This window comes from Mytilus californianus, unplaced genomic scaffold (assembly GCF_021869535.1).
Source record: "Mytilus californianus isolate M0D057914Y unplaced genomic scaffold, xbMytCali1.0.p SCAF_2, whole genome shotgun sequence".
Taxonomy (NCBI): Eukaryota; Metazoa; Mollusca; class Bivalvia; order Mytilida; family Mytilidae; genus Mytilus; species Mytilus californianus.
The window spans coordinates 137,049,863-137,069,193 of record NW_026262668.1 but is presented as its reverse complement, the minus strand read 5'-3'; the positions used below and the strand labels follow the sequence as shown (position 1 = coordinate 137,069,193).

At 34.2% G+C, this 19,331-nt stretch overlaps 1 protein-coding gene across 12 annotated transcripts in view; it reads left to right on the top strand.

The window, feature by feature from the left end:
* LOC127731165 (putative sodium-coupled neutral amino acid transporter 11) overlaps window positions 1–19,331 on the top strand; it is a 61,418-nt gene that overhangs the window by 17,464 nt on the left and 24,623 nt on the right. For 4 of the 12 annotated variants that reach the window (XM_052240099.1, XM_052240100.1, XM_052240098.1 and 1 more), the window contains one exon: window positions 13,592–13,733. In XM_052240099.1, the coding sequence (XP_052096059.1) occupies window positions 13,592–13,733 (142 nt within the window). Of the gene's footprint in view, window positions 1–10,981; window positions 11,018–13,591; window positions 13,734–13,830; window positions 13,874–13,900; window positions 13,944–14,003; window positions 14,014–14,073; window positions 14,084–14,134; window positions 14,154–14,174; window positions 14,224–14,284; window positions 14,294–19,331 lie in introns of those variants that run through there. The other 8 variants (XM_052240102.1, XM_052240106.1, XM_052240104.1 and 5 more) reach the window with 8 other exon arrangements.

The window sequence follows — 19,331 nt, the reverse complement described above, 5'->3', positions numbered from 1 at the left end:
AAATTAAAAAATTAATTTTGTAAAGGATGTCCTTCAATACAAATGTTTACAAAAAGCCAAAACTACATCAGTTATGTCTTCACCATTCATATGGAAATACAGATAGATTTTTGTTTTAAGTATAAAAAGTTAAGAACGTATTTTCTACTTCGATTTAGATACAGAATGCTAAGATCTGGGTTCTGTATTTTGTAGTTTATATGTGTATGTATGTAACACTCCCAAACGTGTCCATCTTCCCAAACGTGTCCGATTCCCCCAAACGTGTCTAGTTCGCCCAAACGTGTCCTTAAACCCCCAAATCGCCCATACGTGTCAAATTTCACATCCCCAAACGTGTCCGATAATTGTTATTCGCCAAAACGTGTCCACTTTAAGACGCCTGAACGTTTCAGAAATTTTAGCGCTATTGTTAATAATTTCTACGGCAATTCAATTCTCGGGGACACGAAAATATGTCGGGTTTCGATTAAATCCTATAATTGATTAAACAGTTGTAAAGCCGTATTCAAAAGACAAAAATGCTGAATGAAGTATTCCGGCACAATTAATGGAAATTAAAAAGGAACAGAATTTAAAGAAGAAAATCCTAAATTTGTTAGATTTAGTTTGTTCAACGTCGGTTGTTAATATTCAAATTAGAATAATTGCATGCTTGATTTGCAACATATAAATTGACTCTTTACTGTTGATTGCTTAAAGGCCAGTTACAAATATTTAATTCATATTCAGGACGACAACATATTAACAATAAATACATTAGGTAGATATATCTCTTCCTACACAAGGTTTCGGATATGGCTGCGTACTTTTACATCCCACACAGCCAAATGGACGCACAACTTTGGCAAGGATTTAACTGTCGGTTGGAAGAAGACCTAATAAACCATGTTTCTATTCTCTTTTCACGCTTGGAGGTGGGACAATAGATGAATGAGTAAATTAAAAGGAATATACGTCAACAGAAGAACAATAACCAAAATTTAATAATAAATTTTAATATTGGTGGATATGTAATAGTTACTTGATGGTCAAAAATTAAATTAATTAAATGGGCATTTGAAAATATGGACAAGATTGAGCGCTCATAAAAATGGCACGTTTCGGAGCCCTTTTGCAGCTAGACATGTTTTTAATTCAGCGACGTCATATGGACACGTTTGGGGGGATGGACACGTTTCTGAGTTTTGCATGTATATAGGTCGCTTCTTTTCTTTTCATCAAATTAATAGTATCTGAATAAATGGAGTAAAGGAAGGCAGCATTTCATTATTTTTCTAGATTAATAATAATTTAAATGCTAATTTATGAAGAGACAATACAAATAAATACAAAATAAGCACTTAACTCGATAAGCACTTAACTCGATAAGAGCAGTATGATAAATAAAACAAAAAAGCAGTAAAGTACACTAATATTAACAATACAGAATGAAAAATGCTCGCATGTATAGCAAGTTTAAACTGCTTCACCAGCTGATATGTTTAGGTTATCGGGTTTTCTGCACATTGATATCGTAAAATATCAGCCGCAAGCCACAATATGAACTTTTTTGGCGAGTGAGTGCAACGAACGAACAAAAAAGCTCCGCATTGTGTCGAGCAGTTGATGTTTTATTGTATCTTTACGTAGAAAACCCGATAATATTTGTATCCTGCATGTTTTGGTCTCTTCATCCACCCTTGGACAGTTTTACGCTTGACGAAAGTAAGCTTGATTATGTTCCCTCACACATCGTGACGTCCTTGATCAGTTGGATGCTCACGTCTATTCGAAAATTACGTAGCGACTGATCAATGTGATAAAGGCGAAGGGAAGGACGATAAGAAATAATCCTATCCTACTCTGTGATATCGACAACTGTGTTCCGAGTAGGTTTTAGACAACAATACTATGTCAAGGAAGACACGATCTTGTGCAAAGCTCTGTGATATTGGCAACTGTGTTCCGAGTAGATTTTAGACAACAATACTATGTCAAGGAAGACACGATCTTGTGCAAAGCTCTGTGATATCGGCATCTGTGTTCCGAGTAAATGTGAGACAACAATACTATGTCAAGAAAGACACGATCTTGTGCAAAGCCCAATGTGTACACACTGTTAATACAGAAAAAAACCCACAAAAGTAACATATAGTCTTGTTCCAAAGATTATGGAATTAGTCATTATCACAAATGAATATAATAGCATATTGAGAAAAAACAAACCAAAAGATTTAAAGAATAATTCTTAAAACTATTAAGCTTTATAAATAAAATGTTTCTGTTAAAATACTTACAATGTTCCTGTTGATAAAAGCATATTCCTTAAAAACAATCCGTATTTTATCATTACATCCGTTTACTCTGAAGGACATTTAATATGGCGGGTACTGCTGAACAAATGGTATAAACAAACATGATGTGTGGTTACCCTGAAGGACATTTAATATGGCGGGTACTGCTGAACAAAAAGTATGAACAAACATGATGTGTAGTTACCCCGAAGGACATTAAATATGGCGGGTACTGCTGAATAAATGGTATAAACAAACATGATGTGTAGTTACCCTGAAGGACATTTAATATGGCGGGTACCGCTGAACAAATGGTATAAACAAACATGATGTGTGGTTACCCTTAATGACGTTTAATATGGCGGGTAATGCTGAACAAATGGTATAAACAAACATGATGTGTAGTTACCCTGAAGGACGTTTAATATGGCGGGTACCGCTGAACAAATGGTATAAACAAACATGTGTAGTTACCCTGAAGGACATTTAATATGGCGGGTACCACTGAATAAATGGTATAAACAAACATGATGTGTAGTTACCCTAAAGGACATTTAATATGGCGGGTAATGCTGAATAAATGGTATAAACAAACATGATGTGTAGTTACCCCGAATGACATTTAATATGGCGGGTAATGCTGAATAAATGGTATAAAAAAACATGATGTGTGGTTACCCTGAAGGACATTTAATATGGCGGGTACCGCTGAACAAATGGTATAAACAAACATGATGTGTGGTTACCCTTAATGACGTTTAATATGGCGGGTAATGCTGAACAAATGGTATAAACAAACATGATGTGTAGTTACCCTGAAGGACGTTTAATATGGCGGGTACCGCTGAACAAATGGTATAAACAAACATGGTGTGTGGTTACCCTGAAGGACATTTAATATGGTGGGTAATGCTGAATAAATGGTATAAACAAACATGATGTGTAGTTACCCCGAATGACATTTAATATGGCGGGTAATGCTGAACAAATGGTATAAACAAACATGATGTGTAGTTACCCTGAAGGACGTTTAATATGGCGGGTACCGCTGAACAAATGGTATAAACAAACATGATGTGTGGTTACCCTGAAGGACATTTAATATGGCGGGTACCGCTCAACAAATGGTATAAACAAACATGATGTGTAGTTACCCTAAAGGACATTTAATATGGCGGGTACCGCTGAACAAATGGTATAAACAAACATGATGTGTGGTTACCCTGAAGGACATTTAATATGGCGGATAATGCTGAACAAATGGTATAAACAAACATGATGTGTAGTTACCCTGAAGGACATTTAATATGGCGGGTAATGCTGAACAAATGGTATAAACAAACATGATGTGTGGTTACCCTGAAGGACATTTAATATGGCGGATAATGCTGAACAAATGGTATAAACAAACATGATGTGTAGTTACCCTGAAGGACATTTAATATGGCGGGTACCGCTGAACAAATGGTATAAACAAACATGGTGTGTAGATACCCTGAAGGACATTTAATATGGCGGGTACTGCTGAACAAATGGTATAAACAAACATGGTGTGTGGTTACCCTGAAGGACATTTAATATGACGGCTACCGCTGAACAAATGGTATAAACAAACATGATGTGTAGTTACCCTGAAGGACATTTAATATGACGGGTACCGCTGAACAAATGGTATAAACAAACATGATGTGTAGTTACCCTAAAGGACATTTAATATGGCTGGTACCGCTGAACAAATGGTATAAACAAACATGATGTGTAGTTACCCTGAAGGACATTTAATATGGCGGGTAATGCTGAACAAATGGTATAAACAAACATGATGTGTAGTTACCCTGAAGGACATTTAATATGGCGGGTAATGCTGAACAAATGGTATAAACAAACATGATGTGTAGTTACCCTAAAGGACATTTAATATGGCGGGTACCGCTGAACAAATGGTATAAACAAACATGTGTAGTTACCCCGAACAGAAGGACATTTAATATGGCGGGTAATGCTGAACAAATGGTATAAACAAACATGTGTAGTTACCCCGAACAGAAAGACATTTAATATGGCGGGTAATGCTGAACAAATGGTATAAACAAACATGATGTGTAGTTACCCTGAAGGACATTTAATATGGCGGGTAATGCTGAACAAATGGTATAAACAAACATGATGTGTAGTTACCCTGAATGACATTTAATATGGCGGGTACCACTGGACACATGGTATAAACAAACATGATGTGTAGTTACCCTGAAGGACGTTTAATATGGCGGGTACCACTGGACACATGGTATAAACAAACATGATGTGTAGTTACCCTGAATGACATTTAATATGGCGGGTACCACTGGACACATGGTATAAACAAACATGATGTGTAGTTACCCCGAAGGACGTTTAATATGGCGGGTACCACTGGACACATGGTATAAACAAACATGATGTGTAGTTACCCTGAAGGACATTTAATATGGCGGGTAATGCTGAATAAATGGTATAAAAAAACATGATGTGTGGTTACCCTGAAGGACATTTAATATGGCGGGTACCGCTGAACAAATGGTATAAACAAACATGATGTGTGGTTACCCTTAATGACGTTTAATATGGCGGGTAATGCTGAACAAATGGTATAAACAAACATGATGTGTAGTTACCCTGAAGGACGTTTAATATGGCGGGTACCGCTGAACAAATGGTATAAACAAACATGGTGTGTGGTTACCCTGAAGGACATTTAATATGGTGGGTAATGCTGAATAAATGGTATAAACAAACATGATGTGTAGTTACCCTGAATGACATTTAATATGGCGGGTAATGCTGAACAAATGGTATAAACAAACATGATGTGTAGTTACCCTGAAGGACGTTTAATATGGCGGGTACCGCTGAACAAATGGTATAAACAAACATGATGTGTGGTTACCCTGAAGGACATTTAATATGGCGGGTACCGCTCAACAAATGGTATAAACAAACATGATGTGTAGTTACCCTAAAGGACATTTAATATGGCGGGTACCGCTGAACAAATGGTATAAACAAACATGATGTGTGGTTACCCTGAAGGACATTTAATATGGCGGATAATGCTGAACAAATGGTATAAACAAACATGATGTGTAGTTACCCTGAAGGACATTTAATATGGCGGGTAATGCTGAACAAATGGTATAAACAAACATGATGTGTGGTTACCCTGAAGGACATTTAATATGACGGATAATGCTGAACAAATGGTATAAACAAACATGATGTGTAGTTACCCTGAAGGACATTTAATATGGCGGGTACCGCTGAACAAATGGTATAAACAAACATGGTGTGTAGATACCCTGAAGGACATTTAATATGGCGGGTACTGCTGAACAAATGGTATAAACAAACATGGTGTGTGGTTACCCTGAAGGACATTTAATATGACGGCTACCGCTGAACAAATGGTATAAACAAACATGATGTGTAGTTACCCTGAAGGACATTTAATATGACGGGTACCGCTGAACAAATGGTATAAACAAACATGATGTGTAGTTACCCTAAAGGACATTTAATATGGCTGGTACCGCTGAACAAATGGTATAAACAAACATGATGTGTAGTTACCCTGAAGGACATTTAATATGGCGGGTAATGCTGAACAAATGGTATAAACAAACATGATGTGTAGTTACCCTGAAGGACATTTAATATGGCGGGTAATGCTGAACAAATGGTATAAACAAACATGATGTGTAGTTACCCTAAAGGACATTTAATATGGCGGGTACCGCTGAACAAATGGTATAAACAAACATGTGTAGTTACCCCGAACAGAAGGACATTTAATATGGCGGGTAATGCTGAACAAATGGTATAAACAAACATGTGTAGTTACCCCGAACAGAAAGACATTTAATATGGCGGGTAATGCTGAACAAATGGTATAAACAAACATGATGTGTAGTTACCCTGAAGGACATTTAATATGGCGGGTAATGCTGAACAAATGGTATAAACAAACATGATGTGTAGTTACCCTGAATGACATTTAATATGGCGGGTACCACTGGACACATGGTATAAACAAACATGATGTGTAGTTACCCTGAAGGACGTTTAATATGGCGGGTACCACTGGACACATGGTATAAACAAACATGATGTGTAGTTACCCTGAATGACATTTAATATGGCGGGTACCACTGGACACATGGTATAAACAAACATGATGTGTAGTTACCCCGAAGGACGTTTAATATGGCGGGTACCACTGGACACATGGTATAAACAAACATGATGTGTAGTTACCCTGAAGGACATTTAATATGGCGGGTACCGCTGAACAAATGGTATAAACAAACATGATGTGTAGTTACCCTGAATGACATTTAATATGGCGGGTACCGCTGGACACATGGTATAAACAAACATGATGTGTAGTTACCCTGAAGGACGTTTAATATGGCGGGTACCACTGGACAAATGGTATAAACAAACATGATGTGTAGTTACCCTGAAGGACGTTTAATATGGCGGGTACCACTGGACACATGGTATAAACAAACATGATGTGTAGTTACCCTGAAGGACATTTAATATGGCGGGTAATGCTGAACAAATGGTATAAACAAACATGATGTGTAGTTACCCTGAAGGACGTTTAATATGGCGGGTACCACTGGACACATGGTATAAACAAACATGATGTGTAGTTACCCTGAAGGACATTTAATATGGCGGGTACCGCTGAACAAATGGTATAAACAAACATGATGTGTAGTTACCCTGAATGACATTTAATATGGCGGGTACCACTGGACACATGGTATAAACAAACATGATGTGTAGTTACCCTGAAGGACGTTTAATATGGCGGGTACCACTGGACACATGGTATAAACAAACATGATGTGTAGTTACCCTGAAGGACGTTTAATATGGCGGGTACCACTGGACACATGGTATAAACAAACATGATGTGTAGTTACCCTGAAGGACGTTTAATATGGCGGGTACCACTGGACACATGGTATAAACAAACATGATGTGTAGTTACCCTGAAGGACATTTAATATGGCGGGTAATGCTGAACAAATGGTATAAACAAACATGATGTGTAGTTACCCTGAAGGACGTTTAATATGGCGGGTACCACTGGACACATGGTATAAACAAACATGATGTGTAGTTACCCTGAAGGACATTTAATATGGCGGGTAATGCTGAACAAATGGTATAAACAAACATGATGTGTGGTTACCCTGAAGGACATTTAATATGGTGGGTACTGCTGAACAAATGGTATAAACAAACATGATGTGTGGTTACCCTGAAGGACATTTAATATGGCGGGTACCGCTGAACAAATGGTATAAACAAACATGATGTGTAGTTACCCTGAAGGACATTTAATATGGCGGGTACTGCTAAAACAAATTGTATAAACAAACATGATGTGTGGTTACTTTGAAGGACATTTAATATGGCGGGTACCGCTGAACAAATGGTATAAACAAACATGATGTGTAGTTACCCCGAACAGAAGGACATTTAATATGGCGGGTACCGCTGCACAAATGGTATAAACAAACATGATGTGTAGTTACCCTGAAGGACATTTAATATGGCGGGTACCACTGCACAAATGGTATAAACAAGTATGATGTGTAGTTACCCTGAAGGACATTTAATATGGCGGGTAATGCTGAACAAATGGTATAAACAAACATGATGTGTGGTTACCCTGAAGGACATTTAATATGGCGGGTAATGCTGAACAAATGGTATAAACAAACATGATGTGTAGTTACCCTGAAGGACATTTAATATGGCGGGTACCGCTGAACAAATGGTATAAACAAACATGATGTGTAGTTACCCTGAAGGACATTTAATATGGCGGATAATGCTGAACAAATGGTATAAACAAACATGATGTGTAGTTACCCTGAAGGACATTTAATATGGCGGGTACTGCTGAACAAATGGTATAAACAAACATGATGTGTAGTTACCCTGAGAGACATTTAATATGACGGCTACCGCTGAACAAATGGTATAAACAAACATGATGTGTAGTTACCCTGAAGGACATTTAATATGGCGGGTACCACTGGACACATGGTATAAACAAACATGATGTGTAGTTACCCTGAAGGACATTTAATATGGCGGGTACCACTGGACACATGGTATAAACAAACATGATGTGTAGTTACCCTGAGAGACATTTAATATGACGGCTACCGCTGAACAAATGGTATAAACAAACATGATGTGTAGTTGTAACATCATTAAATATGGCGGCTATACCGCTGAACAAATGGTATAAACAAACATGATGTATAGCATTATATCTGCTGGCGAAAGCGTAAAATACTAAACGCATATTATTCTTTCTTTAGTGAAATATGTCTTTTGAAAGTTTTATTTAAGATTATGTCAGATGACACACCACATAAATTGTAAGGATTTCCGATGTTTAGGTGCATGTATTTAACACATCATTAGAGAATTCTGTGAAAAATAATAATTGGTTTGGTCTGTTAACAATTTAAGCAGGAACATTTTGATAATTGACTTCCAAGTTGATTTCTTGCAATCACAAAACATAGTTTTCGCATTATTGATACTCAACTGAGTTTAACTCATTATCTAAGAATGCAGTTTATTTGCATGGTTACCCCATTTGTAAAAATCAAAAGTGGTTAACAAGTTTATTATAAAGAGGATAACAAAGATCTTGACATGACAAAATAAATGTAAAACAAATCAAAAAGAGAAAAAAACTACGGCCTGACTAATGTTTAAACCAACAAACGAAAACCAAATACAATATACAGCAACAAACGAAAACTAAATATGATATACAGCAACAAACGAAAACCAAATATGATATACAGCAACAAACGAAAACCAAATATGATATACAGCAACAAACGACAACCACTCAATCACAGGCTTATGATTTGTTTTCTTAAAACGTTCATGGAGATTTTTATTATTAACAGTCTGCGATGACAAAACAATTGTTTCAATTCCCTTGGGGTGATCTATCAGCTCTTCTTATTGAGTGCTTGAAATGAGAAATGAACAGATATTTGATCCATCAACACCAGCTGAGTAAAGACTTCGTTAAAACATCCGTAGAAAAATATACAATATCCGTTTATTGATTTCTGCCTACAAACAATTAGTAATACACGCAAAGTATTTCTGATAATGAGACGAGGTCATGCAGAAAATAGTCTGGGGGATTATTTTAAAATAGTATTTAAATCGATACAATGACATAACATGTCTGTGATGTATCAATCTGTATGTCTTATAGAACTTCGTCAATGAGATAACCACTTCCTACAGTTTCAGGGGCTGGCTTTTTTTGTCTTCAACACAAAGGATACAAATAAATTTTTGCTCCCGAAAATTTAAGAAAAAGAAGTATTTACCGTAAAACAAAGAATTGATATTTATAAAAACACATAATTTGTGCATCCTTCATTTTCCTTAGCTGTATTTCCCAGGGACAAGTTATATTTTAAAACAAACAGCACTGTTTATTAAGGCACATAGATTCAGCATTTGATTCTGAAAATCAGAGACTCTAAAATATATTAGATTTTCCCAGCAAAGTTTGCCCAGGATGTATGGTTCGTGTAGTATGACGGCATATGCTCAGTTTTTCCTCCCTGTATCATTCGATGCTAATATTACAGACATTATGAAGATAAAATCATGTCAGTTTTAAGGTCAGATAAAGTAATAAACCTGAGTCGAAAGCTCGATGTGAATATCTTGGGGGATTACATATTGGTTTAAAATATGAAAGAGTCTATGTAACTGATTTGGGGATGTAAATCCACAAGGTTCTACCACATTAGCCAGTGCTTCTTTATTGGCATGACCCAATGATATATGTTGAATAACGTTTTGGTTAATAAATAATGTCTATACTGAAACCAAGATGGCTATTCACTTAATACAAGTTGACTATAGAACGATTGTTCTCTTTAGGCCCTTTTGCTGCTTACAAGCGTTCTGTGAATTTTAATTTCAAGCGTTTCTTTTGAATATTGACTGTTATTCCAGAAACCAGATTGGAGATCAAGAACATTTGTGTTATACCTTTTTTACCAAAATTTTCAGTACTGCTGAAGACTATAAGTCACCAAGTCTCAAAAGTACAGTCTTGAAGGAGTCAGTGTTTTTTGTATTTCTATGACCAAATGATACATTTTGATTAACTTCCAGTTAATGAATTATTTACTTATACTAGCACTTAAGTTTTTAGTTTAGATATATTTTATTTGCAAAACAAATTGGATGAGACACAAGTCAAACAGACTTATGAAGTCTTCTCCATTTAACATATTTAACAATACAATGTATAAGAGCATGCATACATTACATATTATTTCAACATTTGTATAAATTGGACAGAAAAATTAAGTGACACAAAAGAAGTAGAGAGAAAAATAAAAGTAAAAGAACACAAAAGAACAACAAGAAAATAATTTAATAAAAAAAATTGAATGGCACTTTGCTTTGGAAGGACATCATTTAAGATTATTCTAGTAATTAATATGTATATATTGATTTAAATGATCTCTTGATGATCTATTATTCATTATGAAAACGAAATGACTTAATAGATTTAACTACCCTGGAATACATAGCTGTGGAAAGATCATTTTAAAATGATTGTTAAACACATTTTTTCATAGGCACGCTGAACAATTATGGAGGAAATTCAACTTACTGTATGTATATTGGAGAATTTAACACGTTTTGCAAATTTGAGCATTCGATACTTGTAATGTCATCCGTTGCCCAAGCGTCCTTTGCATAGATTGGGCACGTGCTGTTCTGTCCTACATAAAAACATTGCATGATATGTATGTTTTATATACATGTATATTACCGTTAAATTCATTAATGAAATAGGAGCAGAGCATTCATTGTAGATTTTAATCAAATCTTACACTGTGTCCTCTTCTGTTTAATCGCTCACTGGAATTAAAACTTACAAGAGCTAATCTATGCCCGCATGTGTATTATTTGTCATAAACTTTAATATTTCAATTCAAGTATATAATTTATTTAAAGTAGAAGTTGTCTTTTCAATTCTCACTGGAAGTTAAGTTTACAAGAACTTATCTATGCCCGCATGTGTATAAACTGTCATAAACTTTAATATTTCAATTCAAGCATATAATTTATTTAAAGTAGAGGTTGTCTTTTCAATTCTCACTGGAAGTTAAGTTTACAAGAACCAATCTATGCCCGCATGTGTATTATTTCTCTTAAATTTTGTTTTATTAAATTCAAGCATATATTTTTCGAAAATAGAGGTTTATTCTTTGCCATGAAAAAATCCTAAATATGCAATGTAATTGTCCAAATGAAACCATTGAACGTCCAGTTCAACTTAATTGTTCGGTGATAAACCTAAAAGATAAGTCTAAAAACGATATCATAGCCAATCAAACTGCATAGATTATAGAAAACTTTCTGTGTAGCATATGTATGGTAGTACATTAATATTTTAGAAGTATGTACGCTGAATTTCACTGGGCAATACGAACCATGTTGGAGAAGGAAGAGTACAAGCCTTTCTTGTATTTGTAAAGGAAACATAAATAAAAGTGTAGTCTCGAGTTATCGGTTTTTGTAAGGGAAACATAAAAGTGTGGGCTAGACTTGTAGGTCTTTGTAAAGGAAACATAAAAGTGTAGGCTAGACTTGTAGGTCTTTGTAAAGGAAACCTAAAAGTGTAGGCTATATAAATAAGAAGATGTGGTATGAGTGCCAATGAGACAACTCTCCATCCAATTCACAATGTATAAAAAGTTAACAATTATAGGTCAAAGTACGGCCTTCAACATGGAGCCTTGGCCCACACCGAACAGCAAGCTATAAAGGGCCCCAAAATGACTAGTGTAAAACAATTCAAACAGGAAAACCAATGGCCTAATCTATATAAAAAAACAAGAAACGAGAAAAACTTATGAACCACACCAACAAACGACAACCACTGAACAACAGGTTCCTGACTTAGGACTGGTGCATACAAATGCAGCGGGTTTAAACGTTTTTACAGGCGCCAACCTTCACCCTAACCTGAGACAGTAGTGTAACATTACAACATAAAAAGACACACTATAGACTTATCTGTTTTTGTAAAGGAAACCTAAAAGTGTAGGCTAGACTTTTCGTTTTTTTTTTGTAAAGGAACATAAAAATGTAGGATCGACTTGTCGATTTTTGTAAAGGAAACATAAAAGTGTAGGCTCGACTTGTCGTTTCTTTTGTAAAGGAACATAAAAATGTAGGATTGCCTTGTCGGTCTTTTGTAAAAGAAACATAAAAGTGTAGGCTCGATTTCCCAGTTTTTTTTGTAAAGGAACATAACAATGTAGGATCGACTTATCGGTTTTTTTTGTAAAGGAAAGTTAAAAGTGTAGGCTCGACTTGTCGTTTTTATGTAAAGGAGCATAAAAATGTAGGATCGACTTGTCGGTATTTTGTAAAGGAAACATAAAAATGTAGGATCGACTTGTCGATTTTTGTAATCTACCCCCTCCCCCGTCAAGCTGTTCTTCACAACTTACATACAGGGTACATTCGTCTTGAATGTTTATTGCATATTTATCACTGGATTTTGAACACCTCTTAATAATAGATATCAAAGCATGCAATTGCCATTTAATCATAGATATCGAAGCATGCAACAACAGCTTAATCATAGATATCGAAGTATACAATAACATCTTAATCATAGATATCGAAGCATGCAACAACAGCTTAATCATAGATATCGAAGTATACAATAACATCTTAATCATAAATATCGAAGCATGCAATAACAGCTTAATCATAGTCTAGATATCAGCACATGCAATCGCAATTCAATCTCTGATATCATCACATGCAGTTACTACTGAATCTTAGATATCGACATGTACAATTGCTGCTTAATCTTAGATATCAACACATGCAATCGTTACTCAATCTTAGATATCATCACAAGAAATCGCTACTCAATCTTAGTTATCAACACATGCAGTTACTATCGAATCTAAGATATCTCGCAAACAATCGCTATTCAAAAGTAAATATCAACACATGACATCGCCGTTAATCTTAAAAATCAACAAATGTAGTCACTACTCGATCACATATATTAACACATGAAATTACCACTCAATCTCAGATATCAACACTAAATTACCACTCAATATCAGACATCAGTAAATGTTATCATAATGCATTATACAAAGTAAAGCAGTGACATAGATAACTTATACGTTTATAATATCCATATATTGTTATAGACACAGTCCACGTTCTCGGAAACCAGTAGTATTGGAGATACAAAGCAATTAGTTACAGATGAAAAACAGGACCAAGAACAAAGTAGTATTCCTATGACAAGCATCAACATGATCAATTCCATTGTTGGATCAGGTGTCATAGGTATGTAATGTACCCACAGTAATGACAAGCATCAACATGATCAATTCCATTGTTGAATCAGGTGTCATAGGTATGTAATGTACACACAGCAATGACAAGCATCAACATGATCAATTCCATTGTTGGATCAGGTGTCATAGGTATGTAATGTACACACAGCAATGACAAGCATCAACATGATCAATTCCATTGTTGGATCAGGTGTCATAGGTATGTAATGTACAAACATCAATGACAAGCATCAACATGGTCAGTTCCATTGGTGGATCAGGTGTCATAGGTATGTAATATACAAACAGCAATGACAAGCATCAACATGGTCAGTTCCATTGGTGGATCAGGTGTCATAGGTATGTAATGTACAGACAGAAATGACAAGCATCAACATGGTCAGTTCCATTAGTGGATCAGGTGTCATAGGTATGTAATGTACAGACAGCAATGACAAGCATTAACAGTGTCAGTTCCATTAGTGGATCAGGTGTCATAGGTATGTAATGTACAGACAGCAATGACAACCATCAAGATGATCAATTCCATTGTTTGATCAGGTGTCATAGGTATATAATGTACAGACAGTAATTGAAACCGATGCTTGATGCTTGTCATTGCTGTCTGTACATCATAGATATCGAAGCATGCAATGACAGCTTGATCATAGATATCAGCACCTGCAATCGCAATTTTGGCTTTTATCTTTGTGGAGTTGTAGACCTATAAGTAGCGAAAAGTCATACTTAGAGTGTTGTCCGTGCAATAACTTGAAAATGCTTTGACGATATCTTTTTAAATTAAGATTTGTTGTTTTCTGTGACTAAACGAAGGTCAAGTTCGAATTTCACGATTTTAGCTTTTATTGTTGAAAAGTTGTAGAACTTTTAGTAGCGTAAGGTGATAGAGCGTTGTCCGTGCGATAACTTGAAAAGGCTTAGATGAAAGTCTTATCATACTTTGAAGAAACAAGACAACAACCGTTTGAGAGTGGGTTTCTGGATAGTTATTGGAGTGACCACACTATTCTATGGTTTCATACTAAATAAGGTTACAATCTCATAAACATATTTCTTTCATTATTGACTTCATGATTGCTGCCTATCCACCCCTGCTGAACAAATGTGTGTGTACTTATATACTCTCTTAAATTCCAATATTATGCCACCTATGATAAATGGATCAAAATTGATTTGACCAAATATCATTTTCATGCAGGACAACCCGATTTGATGTGAATCTGATAGCCTCTTGTTTACATTTATTGTAAGTTTGTTGTCGTTTTTCATATGCATAGGCATAGACTATTTGATATTGGACTTTAGGCAAACAGCAATTAATCCATCTTTATTTTCATTTATCAGTAAGATAACCTAGTTTTGATAGAATAGAATTTTTGCTTTAAATTTATTATAAACTTGCGAGGCTTTAAAGTAGCTAATGGCACGCCTCCTCTCTAAAGGAAACTAGTTTGTAACTCCAAGTTGCAAATAACAAACATTTGTCATTTAATCATTAAAAACCATGCACAACAAATAACAGAAACTAGCCGTTGAATTATTAAACATCATGCACAACGAATAACAGGCATTTGCCATTGAATCATTTAACACAATACACAGCGAATAACATACATTTTGCTTGAATCATTACATAAAACACACAGGGAATAACACACATTTGATATTATACCATTAAACGGTTGTCATTGAAACATTAAACACAGGACACAGCAAAAGAACAGACATTTTTCATAGAATCATCAAACACCAAATACGTCGAATAACTGTGTCATTCACATTGAATCATTAAACACAAAACACAACAAATAACAAACATATTTGTTGAATCATTACACAGAATACACACCCGATTACAGACATTTGTCATGCACAGCGAATAATCTACATTTGTCATTGAATCATTAAACACCAAGCACAGTGAATCACTGACGTTTGTCATTGAATCATTAAACACAAAACACCACAAATAACAAACATTTTTATTGAATCATTACACAGATATACACAGCGAATAACAGACGTTTGTCATTAGACCATTAAACAACATTCACGGCAAATTACAAAATTTGTCATTGAATCATTAAACATCAGACACTACGTACAATAGACATTTGTAATTAAATAATCATACAACGAATAACATACCTATGTAATTAAAAGATTTAATACTAGGCACAACGAGATATGCATTGAATCATTAAACACAATGCACAGCAAGTAACATATATTTGCAATTGAATCTTTTAACACCATGTACAGCGAATAATTGACATCTATTTTTGAAACTTTAAACATCATGAACATGTCATTGAATCATTATACACTGAGCATCATGAACAGCGAATAACTTACATTTGTCATTGAATCATTAAACACTGAAATGTTATACAAATCACTTGTTGTTTATAAGAATAGAAGGTAATAAAGAAATAAAGAAAATTAAAGTAAGTGCACTCTAAACGTCATCTCAAAGACCTGCATAAATACAAAAATGATGACTCAGCATGATTTTTGTCGTTATTCATAATTTGAATTAATAAATAACTTGGTATTTCGTGACAATCACTTGATGATGTCATCGATCGTTACCTTCAAAGTATAAGTTGTTAATTAAGATCGGTGGGATATTTCTGGATTTGTCTCACACATACAATCAATAAGGAGTTCCCTGTAATTCTTAATATGTATTATAACTACAAAGAAAACCCGACTATGACTTCAAAATACATATAGTCGTTTTAGATTTTATATCATCGCGTTTCATGTATTTTATTTGCTTTTTACATCATATGCAATTTATTGAGTCAGTAAGTTGCTTTATAAATCTACTTTACCGTTTCCGTATTTCATGTAGCGTAAGATTCCGGAAATCGAATGGGTCTGACTTCCTAGATAAAGATGAGATACAGCTGGATTTTCCAGAGCATTACTATCAATCAAAGTCTTAAATAAAAGCCTTTTATTTTATCTTATGCGGTTCTACAATAAATCTTGACACAAATTGATAAAAAATAAATATGTAATTATACTCTTACCATAAAAAAGGTTAGGAGTCTTAGCAATCGAACTCCAGCTTAAATATTGTTAATAGAATTAATTATGAATACAGTAGATACTGTTAGTAATTTATAAAATTGTACCAAATTATATATATAGTTCTGAAGCTAAAATACATGTTACTTAAATATTTTTCATTTACTAAAAAGTTCGACATATTTAAAGGGACAGGTACAAATAAGTTAAGAAGGAATTTCTGGTATTAATTCTGCGAAGTAAAAGATTAATTTCTTTTTCCTAAGTTTTACGAGATTTTTCAAAGTGCAGCATCATTAAGCTATATTGGAAAAAGCATTTAACAGTAATAAGCATGAATATATTTCTTTTAAAAAAGTTTTGTTTTTCGTTCACAATAGTAATCAGATGATGAAAAATTTGAGGATTCAGTAAATAAATAAATTATCTTAAATTACCACACTAAAGTAGAAATATTGTGAGAGTCTAAAAAGACAAAAATCTAAAAAGACTAGTTTTTTCAAAAAATATGGTCTTACTATTATAGATTGTTTACATTTACAGATAAATAACATCACAATGACAGAAAAAAGGTACAATACTTCAGAGTCAAACTGTATTTCCATACAACTACTGGCTTTTGATTAATTCGAACACTATTGCATAAAATACTAAGTATCATTACCTCCTTGGTGAAATCAATGACATTAAAGTTTAGATGACGTCATTTATTTGAGTCAGCTGTAGTTTACCGAGGTTCAATCCACTCAAATACACATGAAGATAGAATACAAATAAAAAACTGGGAGAATTATATGACATTCTATGTATATTACAACTGGTTGGATCTTTTTAACTAGTTCAACAGGAGTATTTAGATAATTGACTTTAAATATGATAGCCAATGATCTTGCCAATACGAGACACTGCATTTATTTTACTCATCTGAGTTGAAATCTTTGTTTCGGAGCGTAGTTAATTGCATGGCCACCAAGAATAACACTACCTTATAAATATGTTTATATTGTTTTCTCTTCTGACTAACCTCTTGATATATACATCAAAAACAGACTGTACATGTATTTCTCGCTCAGTAGTTTTTTTTTTTTTTTTTTATCTCAAACAGTCGATGAAAATAAAACTTATTTAAAAACAATTATTTTAATTCCCTCGATGTGGTCTTTTGATGTGCATAAAATGATAAAAGATCAGAAATTTGATCAACCAACAGCAGTTACAAATAGATAAAATATTAGGTTTACGCCTTCGTTAAAACAGCCGGAGAAAAATATACAATATCCGTTTATTGATTTTTGCCTACATGCAATTAGTAATACAAGTAAAGTATTTCTGATAATGGGACGAGTTCACGCAGAAAAGATTTGGTGGATTGTTTTAAATCATTATACATATTGATACAATGACATAATATGTCTATGATAGACCAAACTGTTCATCTAAAAAGAGCAATATAATTTTCATCAACAAAATGATTAAATAGACCACATTCAACACATTCTTGACTATGAGACAAATTTTATCTCCAAAGGCTGCGAATAAAATTTATTGCCTCGAACGTTTTAGAAAAAAATGTCAATACCGTAAAATTTGGGTTCAATTTAGACGACACAGAAGTTGTGCTCCTAGAATAAATCTATATGATATTACTTAAGCTTTCATTGACGACTTATTTTTTTCAAAATAATTTCTTTAAAATTTCTTTGTTCATTTTCATGTTCAGTTTATTTTTAGTAGTCGATCTTCGATTGGCAGTGTAAATACATATTGTTTTGGTGCCAAAGTTGTTTGGTCAAGATTGCCGGATTCAACACATCAAGTTGATCTCTCATATGAATTTTCGTTGACAAATGTTTTTTAAATGAAAATAGTAATTAGATTTGAATAACTTATGAAGATGTCTATAATTTTGAAATATATATATGTGTGGTTCTTGTTATAGGTGGCGTACGTTCAGTTTTACATTCATGTATCATTCTGTGATCAATATATTTCATGCACAGTGACGATAAAATCATGTGATACTTACTGTTAGAAATAGGTATGGCTCCGTGTTGAAGGCCGTACTCTGACCTATAATTGTTTATTTTTTACACATTGTGACTTGGATGGAGAGATGTCTCATTGGCAATCATACCACATCTTCCTATTTCTATGGAAATCACCTGGACCCACAACTGAGAAGTTTCAAAAACAGGTCCGCAATAAATCAAAACATTAATGAATAATAAGAATATGGTCCGCAATAAATCAAAACATTAATGAATAATAAGAATATGGTCCGCAATAAATCAAAACATTAATGAATAATAAGAATATGCAAGGAGTCAGTTCAATAAAGCTTTAATATTCGATATTGAAAAAAGGTCCGCAATAAATCAAAACATTAATGAATAATAAGAATATGCAAGGAGTCAGTTCAATAAAGCTTTAATATTCGATATTGAAAAAAGGTCCGCAATAAATCAAAACATTAATGAATAATAAGAATATGCAAGGAGTCAGTTCAATAAAGCTTTAATATTCGATATTGAAAAAAGGTCCGCAATAAATC